Source organism: Convolutriloba macropyga, chromosome 10 (assembly GCF_964194025.1).
Source record: "Convolutriloba macropyga chromosome 10, txConMacr16.3, whole genome shotgun sequence".
Taxonomy (NCBI): Eukaryota; Metazoa; Xenacoelomorpha; order Acoela; family Convolutidae; genus Convolutriloba; species Convolutriloba macropyga.
In genome coordinates this window covers 30,038,835-30,058,807 of record NC_134477.1, presented here as the reverse complement: position 1 = coordinate 30,058,807, position 19,973 = coordinate 30,038,835, and the positions used below count along the sequence as shown (strand labels likewise).

At 36.1% G+C, this 19,973-nt stretch overlaps 1 protein-coding gene across 4 annotated transcripts in view; it reads left to right on the top strand.

Annotated features, from left to right (window-relative positions):
* The window catches only part of LOC142347860 (putative E3 ubiquitin-protein ligase DTX2), a 346,790-nt gene extending 327,999 nt beyond the window's left edge, over nucleotides 1-18,791 (top strand). For 3 of the 4 annotated variants that reach the window (XM_075399000.1, XM_075398997.1, XM_075398998.1), the window contains 2 exons: nucleotides 7,217-7,306; nucleotides 18,028-18,791. In XM_075399000.1, coding sequence (XP_075255115.1) covers nucleotides 7,217-7,306; nucleotides 18,028-18,249 — 312 coding nt within the window. In that variant the 3' untranslated portion in view covers nucleotides 18,250-18,791. The remainder of the gene's footprint in view (nucleotides 1-7,216; nucleotides 7,307-18,027) is intronic. The other variant, XM_075398999.1, reaches the window with a different exon arrangement.
* Nucleotides 18,792-19,973: the final 1,182 nt, after the last annotated feature.

The following is a 19,973-nucleotide window of genomic DNA, read 5'->3' as shown; positions in this document are numbered from 1 at the left end:
GTTAAAGCGATTGTAAAGGCGAAGGTCCTGATAGTGGTGAATGCTTGTGTCGAGGACTCCGTAGCTCGTGAGTTTGAATCCCACCCTGGTCGGATCTTTTTGCACCCATAAACAATATTTTATCTATGCTACAGCCTTCGAATTAAATTGAGCCGCCTGCCGTTAGAGCAATTTGTCCAACGGTAGTCGGTTTCTTTTATCTAAATTATTATTGATAGCCGCCCTCATCTTGTCGGCCGGCTATTATGGCGATAGGGGCCCTATTACAATCCAAAGGTTTGGATTATCGGTGCAAGATCTGTTTACACTTTTTTCCACTTTTTAATATCAATGAGCAGTCAAATTAGAGTGGTAATTTTGGCCAGATTGGATTACTAAAAACAGCGAAATGGCTATTAGGTTTGAAGCGTTATTTGTTTCAAACTACCTTTAAACTGGAGTAAAAATTTGCTGTTTGAACAATTTTTCTGTTTTTGAGATTAATTTTTTTTAGTGGCAACAACAGTTGTTTTTGGCCTTCAAAGGTGGTGAAAATTCAATGTAACACTTTAGCTTTTGTTTTTGATGACTTGGATACGATACAAATAATTTTTAAGTGCTCTCAAACGAAGTAGCAATTTTTTAGTCCTGTGGTATTTTTAATGCGATTTTTCGCTTGACCCGTTTGACCGTTCGTCCTCAATAAAAAGGGTAAAAAGGTAGCGCCCAGAGGGCATTAAATTCTCTTAGAGCCTTTCAGCTCACTAGTCCCCAAGAACAGAAACCGTTTTTTGAGGCGTAAACTCATGGTGTGAAGTGCCGTTCTTAGAGTTTGACTCCCCCCCCCCCCCAAAAAATCAGTCCCCAATCACAACCCTTGCACGTCGGTCAAGCCGTAAGGACGTAACACCGTGCAGCCCCGACCCCCCCCCCCCACCGCTGCGCTCAACTCACGCAACTTGAGTTAAGCTAAAGCCTACCTCTCTAAACCGTAACTAGCTATTGACGAAGCTATCCGCTCGCCAGTCCCTTGAAGACATTTCGCCTGAAGTTGGTCAGTTTTGTTCGCTCGCCGGTCCCTTGAAGACATTTCGCCTGAAGTTGGTCAGTTTTGTTTGAAATTTTTAAGTAAATATCCTAATTTTACCTTTATTTGATGTTTTTGTCCTTTTTTCTACCTGATAGAATTTGATCTTTCTCTCAAGAGATGTATGCCATGCTATCTTCAGTGATATTATTATATATTTCTGTGTTTTCTTAGCCTTCAGGGCTCGTAATTTTCAGACATTTCAGACGTTTTCAAAATTTTGTTCCTTAACTTCAATGTAGTACTTTGGCTTTTTTGATGATTTAGATACGATACCAATAATTTTTAACGGCTCTCAAACGAAGTAGCAATTATTTTGAGTCCTGTGGTCTTTTTTAATGCGATTTTTTGCCTGACCCATTTGACCGTTTGTCCTCAAAAACGATAAAATGGTAGCGCCTAGAGTGCAAGAAATTCTCTTAGAGCCTTTCAGCTCACTAGTCTCCAGAAACAGAAACCGTTTTGGAGGCGTGAACTCATAGTGTGAAGGGCCGTTCTTAGAGTTTGACGCCCCCCCCCCCCCCCCAAAAAAAAACATTACTCCCTCATCACCACCCTTGCACGTCGGTCAAGCCGTAAGGACGTAACGCCGTGCAGTCCCAACCCCCCCCCCACCGCTGCGATCAACTCACGCAAGTTCAATTAAGCTAAAGCTAACCTCACTAAACCGTAACTAGCTATTGACGAAGCCTTTCGCTCGCCGGTCCTTTGAGGACAATTCGCCTGATGTTAGTCAGTTATGTTTGAAGTGTTTTAGTAAATTTCCTAATTTTAACTCTATTTGGTGTTTTTGTCCTTTTTTCTACCTGATAGAATTTAATTTTTCTCTTAAAAGTTGTATGCCATGCTATGTTCATTAATATCAATATAGTTCTGTGTTTTCTTTGCCTTCAGGCCTCGTAATTGTCAGACGTTTTGGACGTTTTCAAAATTTCGTTCCTTAAATTCAATGTAATACTTTAGCTTTTTTTATGACTTCGATACGATACCAATTATTTTAACTGCTCTGAAACGAAGTAGCAATTATTTTAGTCCTGTGGTCTTCTTCAATGCGATTTTTTTTGCTCGACTCATTTTTCACCTGACCCATTCGACCGTTCGTCCACAAAATAGGGTAAAAAGGTAGCGTCCAGAGGGCAGTAAATTCTCTTAGACCCTTTCAGCTCACTACTCTCTGAGAACAGAAACCGCTTTGGAGGCGTGAACTCATGATGTGAAGGGCCGTTTTTAGAGTTTGACGTCCCCCCAAAAAACCAATCCCCCGTCGCCACCCTTGCACGTCGCCCAAGCCGTAAGGACGTAACACCGTGCAGCCCCGACCCCCCCCCCACCGCTGCGCTCAACTAACGCAACTTTAGATAAGCTAATGCTAACCTCACTAAACCGTAACTAGCTAGTGACAAAGCCATCCGCTCGCTGGTCCTTCAAAGGCAATTCGCCTGACGTTAGTCAGTTTTGTTTGAAATGTTTTTGTAAATTTCCTAATTTTAACTTTAGTGTTTTTGTCCTTTTTTCTACCTGATAGAATTTGATTTTTCTCTCAAAAGTTGTATGCCATGCTATGTTCAGTAATATTAATATAGTTCTGCGTTTTCTTTGCCTTCAGGCCTCGTAATTGTCAGACGTTTCGGACGTTTTCAAAATTTCGTTCCTTAAATTCAATGTAATACTTTAGCTTTTATGACTTTGATACGATACCAATAATTTTTAACTGCTCTGAAACGAAGTAGCAATTATTTTAGTCCTGTGGTCTTCTTCAATGCGATTTTTTGCTTGACTCATTTTTCACCTGACGCATTCGACCGTTCGTCCACAAATTAGAGTAAAAAGGTAGCGCCCAGAGGGCATTAAATTCTCTTAGAGCCTTTCAGCTCACTCTCCAAGAACAGAAACCGCTTTGGGGGCGTGAACTCATGGTGTGAAGGGCCGTTCTTAGAGTTTTACGTCCCCCAAAAAAACAAATACCCCGTCGCCACCCTTGCACGTCGCTCAAGCCGTAAGGACGTAACACCGTGCAGCCCCGACCCCCCCCCACCGCTGCGCTCAACTCACGCAACTTTAGATAAGCTAAAGCTAACCTCACTAAGCCGTAACTAGCTATTGACAAAGCTTTTCGCTCGCCGGTCCTTTGAAGACAATTCGCCTGATGTTAGTCAGTTATGTTTGAAGTGTTTTAGTAAATTTCCTAGTTTTAAATTTTTTGGTGTTTGTCCTTTTTTTTACCAAATAGAGTTTGAACTTTCTCTCAAAAATTGTAGGCCATGCTATGTGCACTGATATTAATATGTGATTCTGTGTTTTCTTTGCCTTTAGGCCTCGTAATTTTCAGAATATTCAGACGTTTCGAATTTATCATTTTTTTCGCTAATTATAATGTTAAAGATTTTAATTTTTTATATGTTCAGTTTCCTCTATGTTCGATCAGATGCTTTAATAATTACCGAGAGTTGTTCCTCTTATGTGATTGATAGTCAGGTGTGCGAAAGCTGGGGCTATTATTGGCCTTCTCTTGGTTTTTTTTATTTCGTCGTCATGATTTTTGTTACGACCATATGATTTCACAGCCACTTCTTGTTCATTCGTTCATGCAATTTCAACTGAAGTGCGTGTGTGACGTCATTTTTCGCTCTTAGTGGAGCGATTTTTTTGTTCATTCGCGTGATTAATTTTTTGGTCTCACGTGACTTACCTCACTCTCAAAAATGACTTCCTCACTTTGTAATTGACTTTTATTTACTTTAATTCAAAGAGGTAAGGTCAAATGGGTGTTTGTCACTCTAAATGAAGGTTATTAGAGAGCAGCTAATAGAGGCAGCAAAACTTATACAGATTTGCAATCAAAATATAACAGATCAGCCTTCAATGAAGAGACGAATTTTTTGGTCTGTCTTTACTGTTTTTTTAGACTGCCGATCTTCGAATCTACTGCTGCTATTTGCTGGCAATCTGCCAGCTATGTTTCATTTCTTTTGATTGTGGCTGAGGACTTGGCCTGCTATTTCGTTTCACCTATTTGTCGTTTTACATTAGTCAGCCGTTGCAAAATTTGACATCTGACATTTTCCCTCACTGTTGAAATTGAATGGTTAGAGTTCAGCAAATTTACACAACTACTTTTACGTCAAACAGTGAAATCAACATAAACCTATCTAAGTTTCTTAGAGCATACTGCTAACTGGTATTAGTATAAGTGTATTATTCTCCATTTCAGAGGCTGAGTTCACCATATTCATCGAATCCAAGTAAACTGACTGGAGGCCAAATTATTGGAATACTTTAATACATAAGAAAAGTTTGGCTGTCGAAAATATTTGTCTTTAATACAATGCAAGAAATTTGGATTGTATTGGTGCGCTATCTTTTTCAAGATTTGTTCACGCGTTTTTGATATCAACGAGAAACTAATTAAAGTGGCAATGTTAGTCAGGCTGGAATAGTGAAGGGAGAAAAAGAGGTAGTAATTTTGAAGTGTTTTAAAGGAGTGAGAAATTGGTGTTCAAGCAAGTTTTCGGTTTTTGAAAGCGGTTTTTTTTCACGTGCGAATTTGCGCTTCTATTTTTGCTGATCGAATTTGCCCTTCTATTTTGGCTGTTCTTTCCGCCTATTAACTAGTGCTCTTATAATGGATAACTGTACTTCTTGAAGTCATGAAAGTGTGCCTAATGATTTAAATACTTGTCTAGGTCTCTATTGAATTGTAATAGACTATTTGTAAAAGTTGCACTTTTTACAAATGTTCTTTGTCACAACTCTTTTTAAAAAGTAACAATGATTTTTTGAGCCTTACCCGTTTTTAAAAATCTGTTCGTTGTTTTTGCACTTCGTCTCGTTAATTATAGTTCTCGTAGTTTGCTGATGAGTTGTAAATGAGCCTAATTAGTTTTTTGAGTTTTCACTTATTGTTTTTGATGATCTTGACTTAATTTGATGTTCTTTTAGACTTTTTCACCCAAGCGATATCCAAATGATTGTTTTTTGACTTCCAAAGTTTTTTCTCTGTGATTAAGAATTTAAATTTAGTGGGTTTTAAAAAGTTGGGTTTCCCTGTACCTGTTTTTCTTGATTTCTGCAGTTGTAGTAATTTTCGCGTCTTTTAATTGATTGGTGTTAGTTATAAGTTGTTTTTGTAAAAGGGAACTGATTAAATAAATGATCATGTTTTGGCCGATTTTGTTTTTTTTTATTTTATCTTCCTGAAAATAACTTCCCATGTTTATACAAATGATTTAATTTCTCGATTTTAGTTTTTTTAATAGCTCTTGAATGCTCTCTAATTTAATTGCTCAGATTTCTGGCTTGACCATTATTGCGCTTTTCCTCTAGAATAATCTTTGACGCATTGCTTCTACATTTTTGAGTGAATTCAATTGCTCTCACTCTGAAATAAAGTTTTGTTCAAACAAAACCGATTGTTAGAGATACGACGACAAGGCCATGATGGCCGAGTGGTTAGTGCATCTGTGAAGGAATTGGACCCAGGAGATCGGGTTCCCACCCTACCTTTTTCTGAGGTTTGTGCACCTATAAGGAAAAATTTACGCCCCGCCTGTCATTCGAGAGCAATGTTTTCTAACGCTAGTGGGTTTATGTTCATTAAATGCTCTCGAACGAAGTTTGAAACAAATATTGTAAATGTTGGTGTCTTTATGCAAAATTTAACCGTGACCGCTTGACTGTTTTCATTTAGAACATACTTTTAATTTCACTTTTCGAGTGACTTTTTGGGTTGATTTTGTGATTTCTTTAGTGATTTGAATATGCACTCATTCGAGAATCAAGTCCCTGGCTAAAATATTAAGCGATGACCGTACGAGAGGGATGCTTTAGTCGGTCTTTGTTCTTTACTTTTGTTTTATTGGCCCGTATCGTTTTACTCGTTTGTTCAATTTGCAGTGGTTTTCCTCCGTTTTTTTTAATTGACTAGAATAACGACGTAAATTAATTGCGAGTAGAGTTGGCTGTGGATTTAGTCAAATTTTACTTTTTTTCGTTCAACCAACCTACCTGATTTGCTTAAGCTAATTGCTCCACTTTTTAGCATTGTGTGTGTTTTTTTAATTTCCTGCGCTAATTCCATTCTTCTCCCATTCTGATCAAAGCGCGCGTAAACAGCACTCGCTCAGCGAAATAATCTGAAAAAAGTGGAGGCAAAGTCGAATGAAATCAAAGATCGTAACGGGATAAACCCATAGAGCCCTATTTTATTTGCTCTCAAAAAAGTTTGTAGAAGTTATATTAGTCCTGTAGTCTTTTCTTATGCGATTTTTCTCTTAACCGATTTTTTGTCTGACCCTTTTAACTTTTCATTCTAAAAAACGGAATAAACAGTAAAAGCTCGGAGGTTATTGCGGGGCTGAGGAGCTTTCTTAGAGCCTTACACCTTACTAGTATATAAGTGTGCGATTCAGCGAAACTGGTTTGAGGAGACAATTTCATGGTGTCAAGGTTGGTTCTTAATCTGAGTAGGTTGACCCCCCCCAACACTCAGTCACCCCTCACCTCCTTTTGCTTGACCCCTCCCCCCACTCCGAAAATTGTCTTTACCTGCGAATCAAAATTGATAGATAACTGCTCTTTCATGGCTTCATTCTGTACACTCAATGATGGAAATTTCGCTGACCGGATTTCTGCGATATGCTCAGAGTATCATTAGGCACGAAATTCAGTAACTGAAAGATTGTTACATACATTATCAACGATTTGGACGCATTTTTTTCGGAAACTACCGTAATATAATGGAACCATCTTTTTACACTTTACTGAAAAAGATCTAAAGGTAGAATTATGTTTTAGGATATCAATAGCTGAGGTCGCTGTTCTTAAGAAAGCATTTATTTGACCAATTATGAAAAAATCGTTTGACCAACATTAGCTGAACTTTTTTTGAGAATAGAAGATTAGTTGGACAACAACAAGGAGGTCAATGCTATTGTTAAAAGAAAAAATACCGATAGAAACCGCTCCAAAAGCTTAAGTTGCAGTTGCAACCGCAACCGCTTTTTGAAAACTACCGATTGAAGACTCGTTCTCTCAAGCATCCTTGTATTTTTCTTAAGATTTAAAAAATTCATTTCACCGAGTAATGATTGTCTTTGAATCTTTCGGACACAACAGCTTTTAGTGTTTTTATTCACTTGTTTCCTGATGTAGGGGCCTGAACACCCAAACCCTGGCATGCCTTATCACATGACTGGCTTTCCGAGAGTGGCCTATCTTCCAAACAACGCCGAGGGGACTCTGGTAATTAATTTTACTTATTATAGCTGCGAAGCTGTAAGCTGAGCGAAGCTATATTGCGGTGTTATTGGTTTTTTTTACGACACGAAGAGGAGTGATGGTTTTCTTAAGGTTTTTTATAGCTGCGAAGCTGTAAGCTGAGCGAAGCTATATTGCGGTGCTCTTGGTTTTTTACAATTCAAAGAATTGTAAAAAACCAAGAGCTTTTTTTTAAGATCCTTTTTAAGAGCTTTTTTTTAAGAGCTTTTTTCCAAGAGCTTTTTTTTTAAGATCTGTTCACACATTTTCATGATTTTTGAAGTCAAATTGGAGGAGTGATTTTGGTCACGTCGAAACAGGAAATGGAGCGAAAAAGCGAGTGGTTTTGCGGCGTGAAATTTTTTCGCTCTAAATTTAAAGCAGAGTGAGAAAACGGTGTTTGAACAAAAATTCGCTTTCTCGCTAGTGGTTTTTTGTTCACATGCGGCAATTTCACTTTGATTTTTACTGTTTTTTTCGATTTTTTGGATCGGTTTTTTTTCTAAATGGTTTTTCCAATCCATTCATAGTCCGTTTTAGGTCTAGTTTTTTAGTCAATGAAAACTCTTTGAATTGTACGTCAGGACTTGTCCTGCTATGTTTTTTTGTTTCGTCGTCTGACGCTCTTTTTTCGTTTTACATTTGTTCACACAGCAAAGCTGAAAAAGTAAAATTTTCTGAATGACTTCTTCCTCTCATTAACGGCCTTAGCGCGCGTGACGTCATTTCTCACTCGCTTTTGCAAAAGTTTTTAGGTTATTTGCGTGATTAGATTTTGATCATACGTGACTTACCTCACTCAATAAAATGACTTTTGCACTTTAAAACTTAAGTTTAGTTTGAATTTGTTTAAGGTCAAAGGAACTCATTTGTGCAGTAAAGGTCCCTAATAAGAGGCTTCTGCGGAATGAATTTTAACCAGCTTTGTTAATTTATCGCTGAATGTTTTTTACCTCGTTTTTTTGAGAGGTGTCGATTTTTTTTTCAATTTAGATCGGAATCTGTTTCTATCTCTATTATATGACACGCAGGTCTATTCCTTAGCAGCTATTCCGGCAATCTGCCGGCTATGTTTTTTACCGGAAGTACTATTCGTTCAGACAATTATTTGACCTGAAAGCGAAAGTGAGTAAAATTGCGGTGTGAAATAATTTTTTCTGAGCGAGAGAAGTTTTTTAATCATACGCTGCGTTTTGTGAATGACTTTTTGACTTTGAACAGTGGTTTTTGACTGAATGGCACATATAGAGAAACGTTTTTAGATGGTTTTTCGTCTAAGTGGCCCAGTATTTTTTCTTGTAATTTAGTTTTTTGTAGATATATTTTTTATTCGATGCTATATTGAAATGTAGACCTCGGGGATTGATACCACAGTTTTTTGCATAGCCTGAAATTACGTTTCAAGTTCAAAATTGGCACATATTTCTTGATTTGTTAGGTAATTTTTGGCTTTTTTTCTATTATTTTCTTTTTTGGATCGTTTAGCTGTCTTTTTGTCATCAATCAGTTAATATGGCAACTTCTCTTCCATAATTCATATACTCAATGCCTCCTTCTACCTCGATGTTATTTTGTTGTATAAAATTGTACATAAGCTAATCCGATTTTGGTAGTTTTTTTGAGAATTTTTCTGTTGTTTGTATTTTGCTATTAACTACTAGAAATAGTCTTTGTGTGCAACATGAGTGGCTTTAATTTCGTTTGAATAAAAATTCAATTGTTTTTTGGCGTTAAGTTTTTGAAAATCAGTTAAAATTTTCCCCAAAAATACGGTCTTAGAAATTTTTTGACAAGTTTATTGCAAAATGTTTCATTGTTTTTTATGTTTGAATTCTGCTTTTCTTTTTTCGTTCTGTTCAGGAGGATGGATTTTTATCTCGGATGACTCGTTGTCTTTTCTATGTCTCGAATGCTGAAAAATGAAATGTATTCGTTTTTCATAATTTTTTTAATTTGATTTTTAACTTTCAAAAGTTAGTGTTTTTGTTATCTCGGATGACTCGTTGTCTTTTCTATGTCTCGAATGCTGAAAAATGAAATGTATTCGTTTTTCATAATTTTTGCAATTTGATTTTTAACTTTCAAAAATTAGTGTTTTTGTTTCGGTTTTCTGTACATTGTGACCATATTCTTCACATTCTAGTTTTTATCAATTTAGTTTTGTTCTGGCACCTACTTTTGTATTCGTTATTTTTTTTTAGTTGCTAAAGAGTTGAATGATTTCGAGTTTTCTTAGATGTTCGTCCTTTCTTTGGTTTGATTTTATTCAACATGAGGCAATTCTGGGAGTTTGCTAGAAAGTGTCTTCCTACATTTCTACTTATTACTACGCATTGAATTTTTTTGGGCCTGGGTAGTGTTTTTAAACGATTTTTTGCCTTTGAATATTATTCTTTTGCTTGTCTTTTCTTTGATTGATTTCATTGATTTTTTGAATTATTATGAATCATATTGTCTAGCATATATACAACAAGGAAGAAGTATGTGTTTTTTGTCTTTTTGCTTTGATTAGAAATCTAATTGTAGCAGGCTCTCTGATTCTTTAAGCTTTTTATCTGCAGTTTGCTTTCGCAATCTTTTTGAGGTTAGAATCATGAATTATCTGAGGACAATTGATAGCCCTGTCAGGTTTTTCAGCATATCGGTTTTTGATCATCTTAGATTTGAAATTTTTTTGTTACAAAACTTTTTCAATGATATAAAATTTTGCTGCATTTCGTTTCTCTTGGTGACAATGGTTTAAATTTCACCAGTTTTTAAATCAGACCCGGTGAGAGAATGGTTTAGAAAGCGCTTCAGCTTCTTTTTGAATTTTTGAAACTTCGAGTCGCTTCCGGAATTCTTGCGGCTATGTTTTTTGTTTCCTCGTCTTACGCTCTTTTTTCGTTTTACATTTGTTCACACAGCAAAGCTGAAAAAGTCAAATTTTCTGAATTACTTCTTCCTCTCACTAACGGCTAATTCTCACTCGCTTTAGCAAAAGTTTCTCACTCGCTTTAGCAAAAGTCTTCCTCTCACTAACGGCTAATTCTCACTCGCTTTAGCAAAAGTTTTTAGGTTATTTGCGTGATTAGATTTTGATCATACGTGACTTACCTCACTCAATAAAATGACTTTTGCACTTTAAAACTTAAGTTTAATTTGAATTTGTTTAAGGTCAAAGGAACTCATATGTGCAGTAAAGGTCCCTAATAAGAGGATTCTGTGGAATGAATTTTAACAAGCGTTATTAATTTATCACTGATGGTTTTTACCTAGTTTTTTGAGCGGCGTCGATTTTTTTTTTCAATTTAGATCTCTATTATATGGCACGCAGGTCTATTCTTTCGCAGCTATTCCGGCAATCTGCCGGCTATGTTTTTCTAGGCAGACGATTACACAATAGTTGAAATGCGTCATTTATACTGAAGAGAACCTGCCGTCCTCATCCTTCTCAGCTGACTATTATAGAGGCACTATTTTATTTTACAATTGAAAGAGTTTGCTTTGTTTTGAGTCGTTGTCTTCTTTTTCCGACGAGAAGAGGAGAATTGAAATTGAAGAAGTCTGAGCGTTGCTTTATTGCGGTGTCCCTGGTTTTTGATCACAATTCAAAGATTTTGGATTGTATTGGGGCGATGTCTTTTTACGACTCGAATAGTATTGGTGGAGCGTCTTTTTGTTCGGTAATAGTGTTGGAGTGTATTTGAAATAGGAAGTGAGATGCGCGAAAAATGTATAGAAAAGAGAGCGGTTTTCTTTTCGTGTCGCCTTTTTGAGAGACAGAGAGCGAGAAATTAGGTGCTAAAAGATTTCCACTAAGCGAGATTTTTTTTGATCAGGTGCGGTCAATGAGTTTTTTAAATTCAACTGCAACCTTTTCAGTCAAAGATGTTTCTCTCAATTATCTATATTGGTAAAAGTATGTTCATGAGCAAATTTTACTCTAAGTGCGAATTTTCAGCTACTTTTTAACCATTTTCCCTTGTTTTACGCTTTTCAGCCTTTTTTTTTAAAATTTTCTTCAATTGTTGATAGAAGTTGAGGAGTTTTGTGGTTGAAATCAGTCGTTCTAGCACCTTTGGTTTTCTTTCAGTTTAATTGATATTAATATTGAGTTGTTTTATTAAAGAAAATTGAGTAAGTGTGAGCAAATGTTTGCAAATTTATTTGTAATTCAAGTTTTTTTGCCGATTTCTTTTTGATTTTATTATTCTTCCTGTAATTTTTGAGCAGTTCTAACGGTTTTGCTACTATGAAGTTTTGCTTGAAAGCTGTACAGGGCACTTCACTGGAATAAGTAATACAAATTTTGAATATTTTTCAGGTTTTCTTGGGTCTTTGCTTTTTTATATGTTGTTTTGGCGGACTTTCAATTTAATTGATATATTTTTTGAGTTGTTTTAGCTTAAAGCAAAAGCAAAGGTGATCTTATGCAACTTTTGGTCGATTTCCGTCTCTTTTTTGCATTTTTCCTCTTATTGTAATCTTTCTCGCTTTAGTTTTTTTTCTGGTTCAATTTTAATTTGGAACTCTTTAAATGGTTTTGCTTAATTAGTAGAAGTAATATTTTTAATAGAAGTAATATTTTAAATAAGTATTATTTTTTCTTCTAAAAAATCAAAAATGGCTGTGAAGTAACTTTTCAGCTGTTTGTGTGTAGTTTTTTGTTCGTGAAGTTGTAGAAAATATTTGTTTTCAACTGTCCTTCATTTCTTTTCCCTTTTCTGGGTTTTATCTATGAACTTAGTTGCTGGTTTTTGTTCCTAGTACTCAATTATTTAGTGAAAGCTAGCTATTAAGTGCTCTTAGGTTAAAGTTATAGCTCAAACTGTTTTGGAGACTTATACTTATGATGTGAAGGGCGGTTGTTTGAGGTTGACCCCCCCCCCATCTCCACCACCCCAGCCAAAAAATCCCCTCCCGCCGTTGCCCCCCCCCACACACACATTGTTACCCCCACCCCACAGTGCACCTCACGCATCTTCAATTAACCTTAACCTAGCCTCACTAAACCGTGGCTAACTACTGACGAAGCCAACTGCTCGTCAGTCGTTTGAGAGCAATTCGCCCGACGTTAGTCGGTTATGTTTTTATGATCTGTTCACACATTTTAGAAGTCAAATTGTAGTGGTGATTTGGATCACGTCAAAGCAGCAAAAGCGAGAAGTTTCGCATCTTTGAGAGAGAGAGCGAGCGAGAAAAATAGGTATAAAAAGATTTTTCGCTAATGTTTTTCGCTAAATGATTTTTCGATGTTTTATGATCACATGCGGCATTTTCAAAACAGTTGTCTTAATTTAGACTCCTCTTTTGTAGTTAAAGTTGTTTGTATTGTTTATGTAAACTATTAATTCCGCGTTCGGAAGCGTTTTTGACCATCTGAGCAGTAATTAAACTTCAATTTCGACCTATTTTTACCATTCTGCCATGTTGGGCCCTATTTTTACTGTTCTGCAACTGTTGGAGCAGTATTCGTATTCTTCATTTGTTTAATAGCCGCGCTTCATTTGTTTAATAGCCGCGAAGCGATAGCGGCTATTATTGGGCACATCGTGTTTTTTTTTAATTCGTCGATGGTTCTTACGACCTGACTTCTTGGAATTGACTTCAGTGACTTCTATTGCTCTGCAATTAAAATTTGTGTGCGTGACGTCATTTCTGCTTTTAGGTCAATTGCGTGACTTACCTCACTCAAAAAAATGACTTTTGAACTCACTTATGAAACTTAAAATTTTATGAAAATTTTTATTAAAAATCATTAGTGTGCATCTAAGTAGTTGCAAACTTGTATGCCCTAATTCTTGAATATTAGTCTTGAGTTTTTGATTTCGAATATCAATTTTGAAAAAGCTCACCTTATAGACCGTATGTGTCATAAAATTGACAGTCCGAATCTAACCTAAAAAGTCTAGTGGTCTTTTAAAAGACAGCTGGTGGATCTTATTTCTTTAGTTGTTTCAATTCATGGAAGGCCCCAAGCGTCTATCGCGGCTATTTTCCGGCAATCTGCCGGCTATGTTTTTACTTCTGGTGATTTCATTGGATCACATTAGTTTTTCATGCTGGTATGAAATGGTGTTGCGTTTCAAAGGTGCCTTTGAAGGCTAGACAGGGCACCTTTCGGTCAAATAAATATTACGATTTTCATTTTTTGTCCAGTTCGTTTTTTTTTGTTTGTCTTTGCCTTGTGTTGGCTGTGTGAATGATTGAGCAGAAGCAGTTAAAAATGTTCTTCCTCAAAAAGCTTTGTGTTGATAATTATTTTTATTAATTTTGTAGAGAATTTTTTTTAATAGCCGCCGTCAGCCTCAACAGCTATTATTTAGGCGATCGCCTTTTTCTTTAATTAGCTTTACCTTTTGATCACGTTTTTCGTTTTACATAAGTCACGATTTTCACGTTTGATTTCTGACTTACTCCACCCACTGTTTCAACCGAATGGGTTTTAAATTCTTGCGCGCCTTGAGTTAAGTAATGTGGCGAATACGGTCAATGTCAAAAGAGCAAAATCAAAACAGACGGGATAAACTTATAAAGCCCGGTCATAAAGGCATAGTGCATTAGGTTATCGAATTTCATTCGCATTGCGCTTATTAGCTTCCAGTTTAGAAGCCCAAATTAAGTATAGTTTTAGAATCTAACTGAAACTGCACGCCAAATCTGAACACTTTGTGACACTGAAAAAAAAACAAAAATATTCAGTCAATTTGCCTTTTCTTTTTTTTTCTGTTTCGATCCTGATGTGCATCAAGCGCGTCAACGGCGGCTATTTCCGGAAATCTGCCGGTGATTATGTATGAAGTTTTTCCTACCCTATCCTCTGTTTTCTCTATATGAAAAATATGTAATATGTGCGCGTTTTTTTGTCAGCCGGCAGTGGTTTCGTTAATGAAAATTTATCTTGGCAAATCTCATTCGCATGATCTTTGCCAATACTTGTTTAGGAGTTGGAATTTGTCAAGAATTTTGTATGAGATGCTTTCAGTTTTCTGTTATTATTGTCAGATGCTTTTTAATTGTTTAGCCTCCACAGCTTCTCAGCCGGCTATTATAGTGCTCCTAATTTTTTTTGCTTCGTCGTACTAATTTTTTTTGCTTTACTTTAGTTCACAGCTTGTTCAACATTTTGCGTGGAATCTTTTTGACTTCTCTAGGCTAGTTTCACTCTTCTCTCATTCTGCTTAAAGTGTTTTTAGACAGCAGTTGCTCAGCAAAGCAATTCAAAATGAACAGAGTGATATAAAAAAAACGAAATCAGAAATAGAATCGTAATGAACCCATAAAGCCCAATTTTAGATGCTCGTTATTCGAACTTTGTTCTTAGTTACCATCTCCAATGCTTATTGGTATTGATACTAGCCCCTGTGTTGTCTCACTATGACATCAGCTCCATATTGACATCGAAATAGTTCGCGGTTTAAAATTGTTTGTGTATATAAATCATTTTTTTCATTAGTTTTCTCTGCTTTCAATCTCAATCTTGGTTATAGGAATCAACGGCGGCTATTTTTCGACAATCTGCCGGGTATGCTTTTTTCTTGTTACTGTTTCAATTAAGCAGGAGACTTCTTGTGAGTTAGGGCGGTCAATTTTCTACTTCGAGTTGTTTCCGGATTTCTGCCAGCTTTGTTTTCTCAAGATCTGTTCTCACATTTTTATAATTTTTTAAGTCAAATTGAAGTGTTGATTTTGGTCACGCCGAAACATGAAGTGGAGCAAAACCGCGAGCGGTTTTGCAGCGTGACTTTTGTCTTTCCGATTTTAAAGCATTGTGAGCAAACGGTGAGAAAACGGCTTTCTCGCTACTGGATTTCGGTTCACACGCGGCATTTTGACATTGAATTTTACTATTTTTTATATTTTTGGTCTGATTTTTTGCGAATGGTTTTTCTAGTCCATTTATAGTCCATTCTAGGACTTTGAATGTTTTTTTTTGTTTTGACGTCTTTTTGGTTTAAGTTACACAGTAAATATTAAAGTCGGTTTTCCTGTTGAATTCTTGCTGTCACTAACGGTGTTTGCGCGCGTGAAGTCTTTTCTCATTTAGGTGATCAACTTTTGATCATACGTGGCTTACGTCACAATAAAATGATTTTTGCGCTTAGAACTTTGAAGGATTTGAATTACATTAACATCAAAGGAACTCATATGTGTTTTGTAGGTCCCTAAAAGGCCTCTGCTGAGTGAATTTCTAAAAGGGCTCGGCGGAGTGAATTTCTAAAAGGTTTCTACGGAGTGAATTTTAACAAGCCTTATTAATGATTTGCTGAATGTTTTTTACATCGTTTTTTGAGTGGCGTCGATAACTTTTTCAGCTTATATCTTTATGTTTCGGTCTGTATTCGGCAAGCAGGCCTATTTTGCAGCTATTCTGGTAATCTGCCGGCTATATTAAATCAACACTATTCGAGTGATTTATGAAGCAGCTATTTTTTAGAGAGCGAGAAATTTCGCTTTGTTAAAATTTACTTTGAACGAGCGAAATTTCCTTGTGGCTTTTTAGGCAGTTCTTTTGTTTCAAATGTTTTATTGATTTGAGTAGGCTGTTATAATATTTTTAAGCGTTATCAGATAGTGTTTAATTGCCCGTCAAAGGAAAGTTGTATCAATTTTATTAGTACTACGTTCTTTTAAGCGTTTTTTTGACTGACTGGTTTTTCGTCTCACCGCTTTTAGTTTTTCCTCCTCAAAAAAGGTATAAACAGATAAAGCCAGGAAGGCAGTTTTACAAATCTCTAGTCTCTAAGTAGCCAACGATCGCCGGTTGTTTCGGAGCTATGTGCCCGACGATGATCGGTTATGTTTCAATTTTTGAAAATAATTCGAGTTTGATAGTATTTTGAGGTTCAAGCTATTTCAGCAAATTTTGGCCATTGTTTTATTGCAGTCATTTGGTATTGAAACGTAATTTCATGGCATGAAACAGTTTTCGAGACATGACGGAAAAATGATAATTTGTGTAACCATTGTTGACGAGTTTTTTTTTCAAAAATAGAAGTTCTTGAGCCTATTTTGGCTTGCCTATTTTTGTTCGAGCATCTCGTTGTTCTCAAATGTATAAAAAACGATTTTGGTTCTGGATACACTTGTCTTTAATGAGGTAATTGAAATTTCCTGTTTTGTTACTTCAGTCTTAGAGCTTATTTAGGATTCGAGATTATTTTTTAATGCAGTTTTACGGTTGGTTTTATTCAGTATTAGTTTGCTGATGGTTTAGTTTTTCTTGCAGAGCCGACTTTGAGTTTTGTTCACATATTTTCATCATTTTTGTAGTAATTTTAGTGACGTGATTTTGGTTACCCCAAAACAGGAGTGGAATGCCTTTGCGCTGTAATTTTTTCTGCTATTGTGTTAAAATAGTGAGGAAGCATTAATTGAACAAAAATTCACTATCTTGTGTGTGGTTATTCACGTGCGGCGATTTGATTTTGTTTCTAAATTCGTTTTCTAAATCCAATCCCAGTCGGTTCTAGATCTTAGGTTTTGTCAACAAAAACTCATTGAATTGTAGTTCAGGACTGTCCTGTTATGTTCTGTTAATCCAAAGTTTTTCGATTGTATCAGTGCGCTGTCTTATTAAGATCCGTTTACATTTTCGTCGACTTTTTCTTGTACATAAGAATTCAAATTTTTGCGTTTTGCGTGTCTTTGTTGTACGTTTATTTGTCATATTACTTTGATTATTCTATTTAATGATCAGTTTAAAACAGTGGTTTTTCTGACTTCAAAGTATTTCTTTTCAAAAAAATGTTAGTTGATGATGTGCCTTGCCTATTTTTTTGTCGCTTGGCTTCAGCATTTAGCGATCTCTTTCATTGGCTTAAGTACTAATTGTTTTTAATTGGTTTTTGAAAAGTGAATTTTAATGTTGCGTTTGTTTGGCGCTCTTTTTGTCCTTTTTTTTCAAGTATTAGAACTACTAATAGCTGTATGACATGTAAAGCTGTATCTTTTGCTATGATTAAGGATTTTAGAATGCAATATTTTGTGTTATCATATGTGTATAATAATGAGAATGTTTGTGTGTCTGTGGTAAAAATCATAAATATTTTTTGGAAAAAGAAATTTTTCAATTGTTTTCAAGTTTGTTCATTTTTGCGCATATAGGATCATGTGCTTTGTTGACTGCCCTAGTTTTGACGTTATGGGAAAAATGCTGATGATCAGGTCTTTAGTTTATTCCATCCTTTGGGTTGTAATTGAGGACTGGTCCTGCTATGTTTTTTACTTCGTCGAGCAAAAATGTTCTGCTTCACCTTTAGTTCACAGCTTGTTCAATATTTTGCACGAAATTGTTTCGAGTTGTTTGGGCTAGTTTCACTCTTTTCTCTTTCTGCTTAAACTGGTTTTAAGCAGCAGTCTTTCTGCAAAATAATCTAGAACACCGAGCAACACAATATCGAAAACAAGAACAATCAAAAATAGAAGCGGGATAAACTTGTAAAGACCAATTTTTATATTCGCTACTTCATTTTTATTCTTATAAGTTTTAGTTTCCATCTCTAATGCTTATTGGTATTGAATCAGGACTTTGATTAACTGCCAAATGGCATGAAATTAGTTCGCAATTTCAAAATGTTTTTGTACAAAAATCATTTTTTGTTCTTGCAATCGCAATTGGTTTTCTGTTCTTTCAATTGCAATCGGGGTTATGGGAATCAATGGCGGATATTATGGGAATCGTTGGGGTCTTTTCCGCAATCTGTCTTGTATGTTTCTTTTAGCTAGTAAAAATGTTGAAAGTGGCCTTCGACCGGCGTTTGGTTTTCACCATTGGCACGTCACACACGACAGGGCAACCGGACAGCGTCGTTTGGGGCGGTGTTCACCACAAGACCTCTCAAAACGGAGGAGCTCATGGATTCCCGGATCCGTTTCATCTGATATCTTTGAGGGACGAGTTGAATGCGTTGAATGTCACTGAAGCAGACACACAGCTGTCTTGATTGAAGATGAGAAATTTTCTTTAAACCAGTACAGCGTAGACTAGTTCATTTAAGTAATAACCGATCAATTTTAACACAATGCATTCTCAAAACAGTTTCGGAATTGTATCCGTTTGCAGATAAACAAACAAAATCGGCATAAGTACACGCGTCATTTTTTTTTAATTTAGGATTGGTCTCGGAAGAATTGAAGCAGTCATTTTATAGTAAAGGCGCGGTGTTAAAGTACTGTGAAATCAGTTTGACATTGATCTGAAGCATGTTTACTGTCTGTCACAGGCATTATTTCAATTCAAAATCAAAAATATTTAAAATTCTTTGATGCACGGAAACAGATCCCAGATTTTATCTAGCGCTATTTGTCCCATTCAAAATCGCTGACTTGAAAGCTTTTATTCGATCGATATGTTAGTTTTAAAAAATAGTTGATGGTGATTTAGAAAAGGCTGGCTCCTGATTTTAATCTCCACTCATGATGAAAGATGCTATTTGTTATTTCTATCTTTAATCCCGGATAGCAAATTTAAAATTTAATGATCAAATAGTTTTTGAATAGAGCTTAGATGTAAAAACTTAATGGCCTTATCGTCTATCATTATTCTCAGCCTTGCTAATGTTCTCAGCCGGCTATTAATGCGTTTTTTGTACAGTTCAAAGAAATTGAATTGTATTGTGCTGCTGTCTTTTCCAGTCCAAAGAAATCGGATTAAATTATTAATTGCTCTCTAACAAAGTTTGTAGCAATTATATCAGTCTTGGTGGTCTCTTTATGATTTTTTTCGAAACACCATTTCATTTTTGTCTCATTGCCGTTTTCTTGACTTTTTGTCTTGAAACAGGATAAACACGTAAAGCCCGGAGTGCATCAAGTTGCTGGGCAGTTCTATTAGAGCCTTACTGGTCTCTAAGTATGCTATTCACCGGAACTGTTTGGGAGCCATAAAGTAAGAGTATGAAGGGAGCTTCCTGAGGTTTGACCCCCACCATGGACCCCCACACCGGACCGCGTAAGCTTAAGTTTACGGTGGAAAGAGAAGTTTTTGGTGGTTTGGATAGCCCTCCCGTTTTTGTAAAAAAAAATGACTCTATAATCATGCGGAAAAGTTAGAAAGAATGATTTAATTCTGTTGCTGTACAAAAATATACACACAAACAACGCGGAAAAATAACGAGATCGTGGAGAACTTCTTATTAAATTTTGCCCAAATATAAAATGAGAAATTTATTTCAGTTGCATAAATACTGGAACTACATTGTCGATGTAGGCATAAAAGGCTGGGTAGGATTGTAGAGGTTAATTTAGGATTATGTCAGTGGAATATAACGTCGTTTGCTCATTGTTGGCACGAGATATGTATTTTGTTTGGCAAAAATTTGTTTCATCAGCGTTATTGCAACTGCCAAACCCTTCTGGATTGATTTCACGGGTTTTTTTTAGCATACTATGCAATTTAGCACCCCTATAACATATTGACCGTTCCAGCTTATTTCTACAGAGTGGTTCAATTAACAAATTTAGCGTTGGACTTGTTGTGGTTCCGACTTTTAATTGAGGTTAAAAGAGGTTTTGCAAAAATCACTCGCGTGAAAACCAGTTAGGAACTTGAAAACAAATTTGACGTTAAAAAAAGTGTCTCTAGAAATGTTGCTGCAACTACGGTCCTCTTTTGTGGTAATTGATATTTTTGACAATCTTTTTCTGATGAAGATGCATTGGTTGCGCG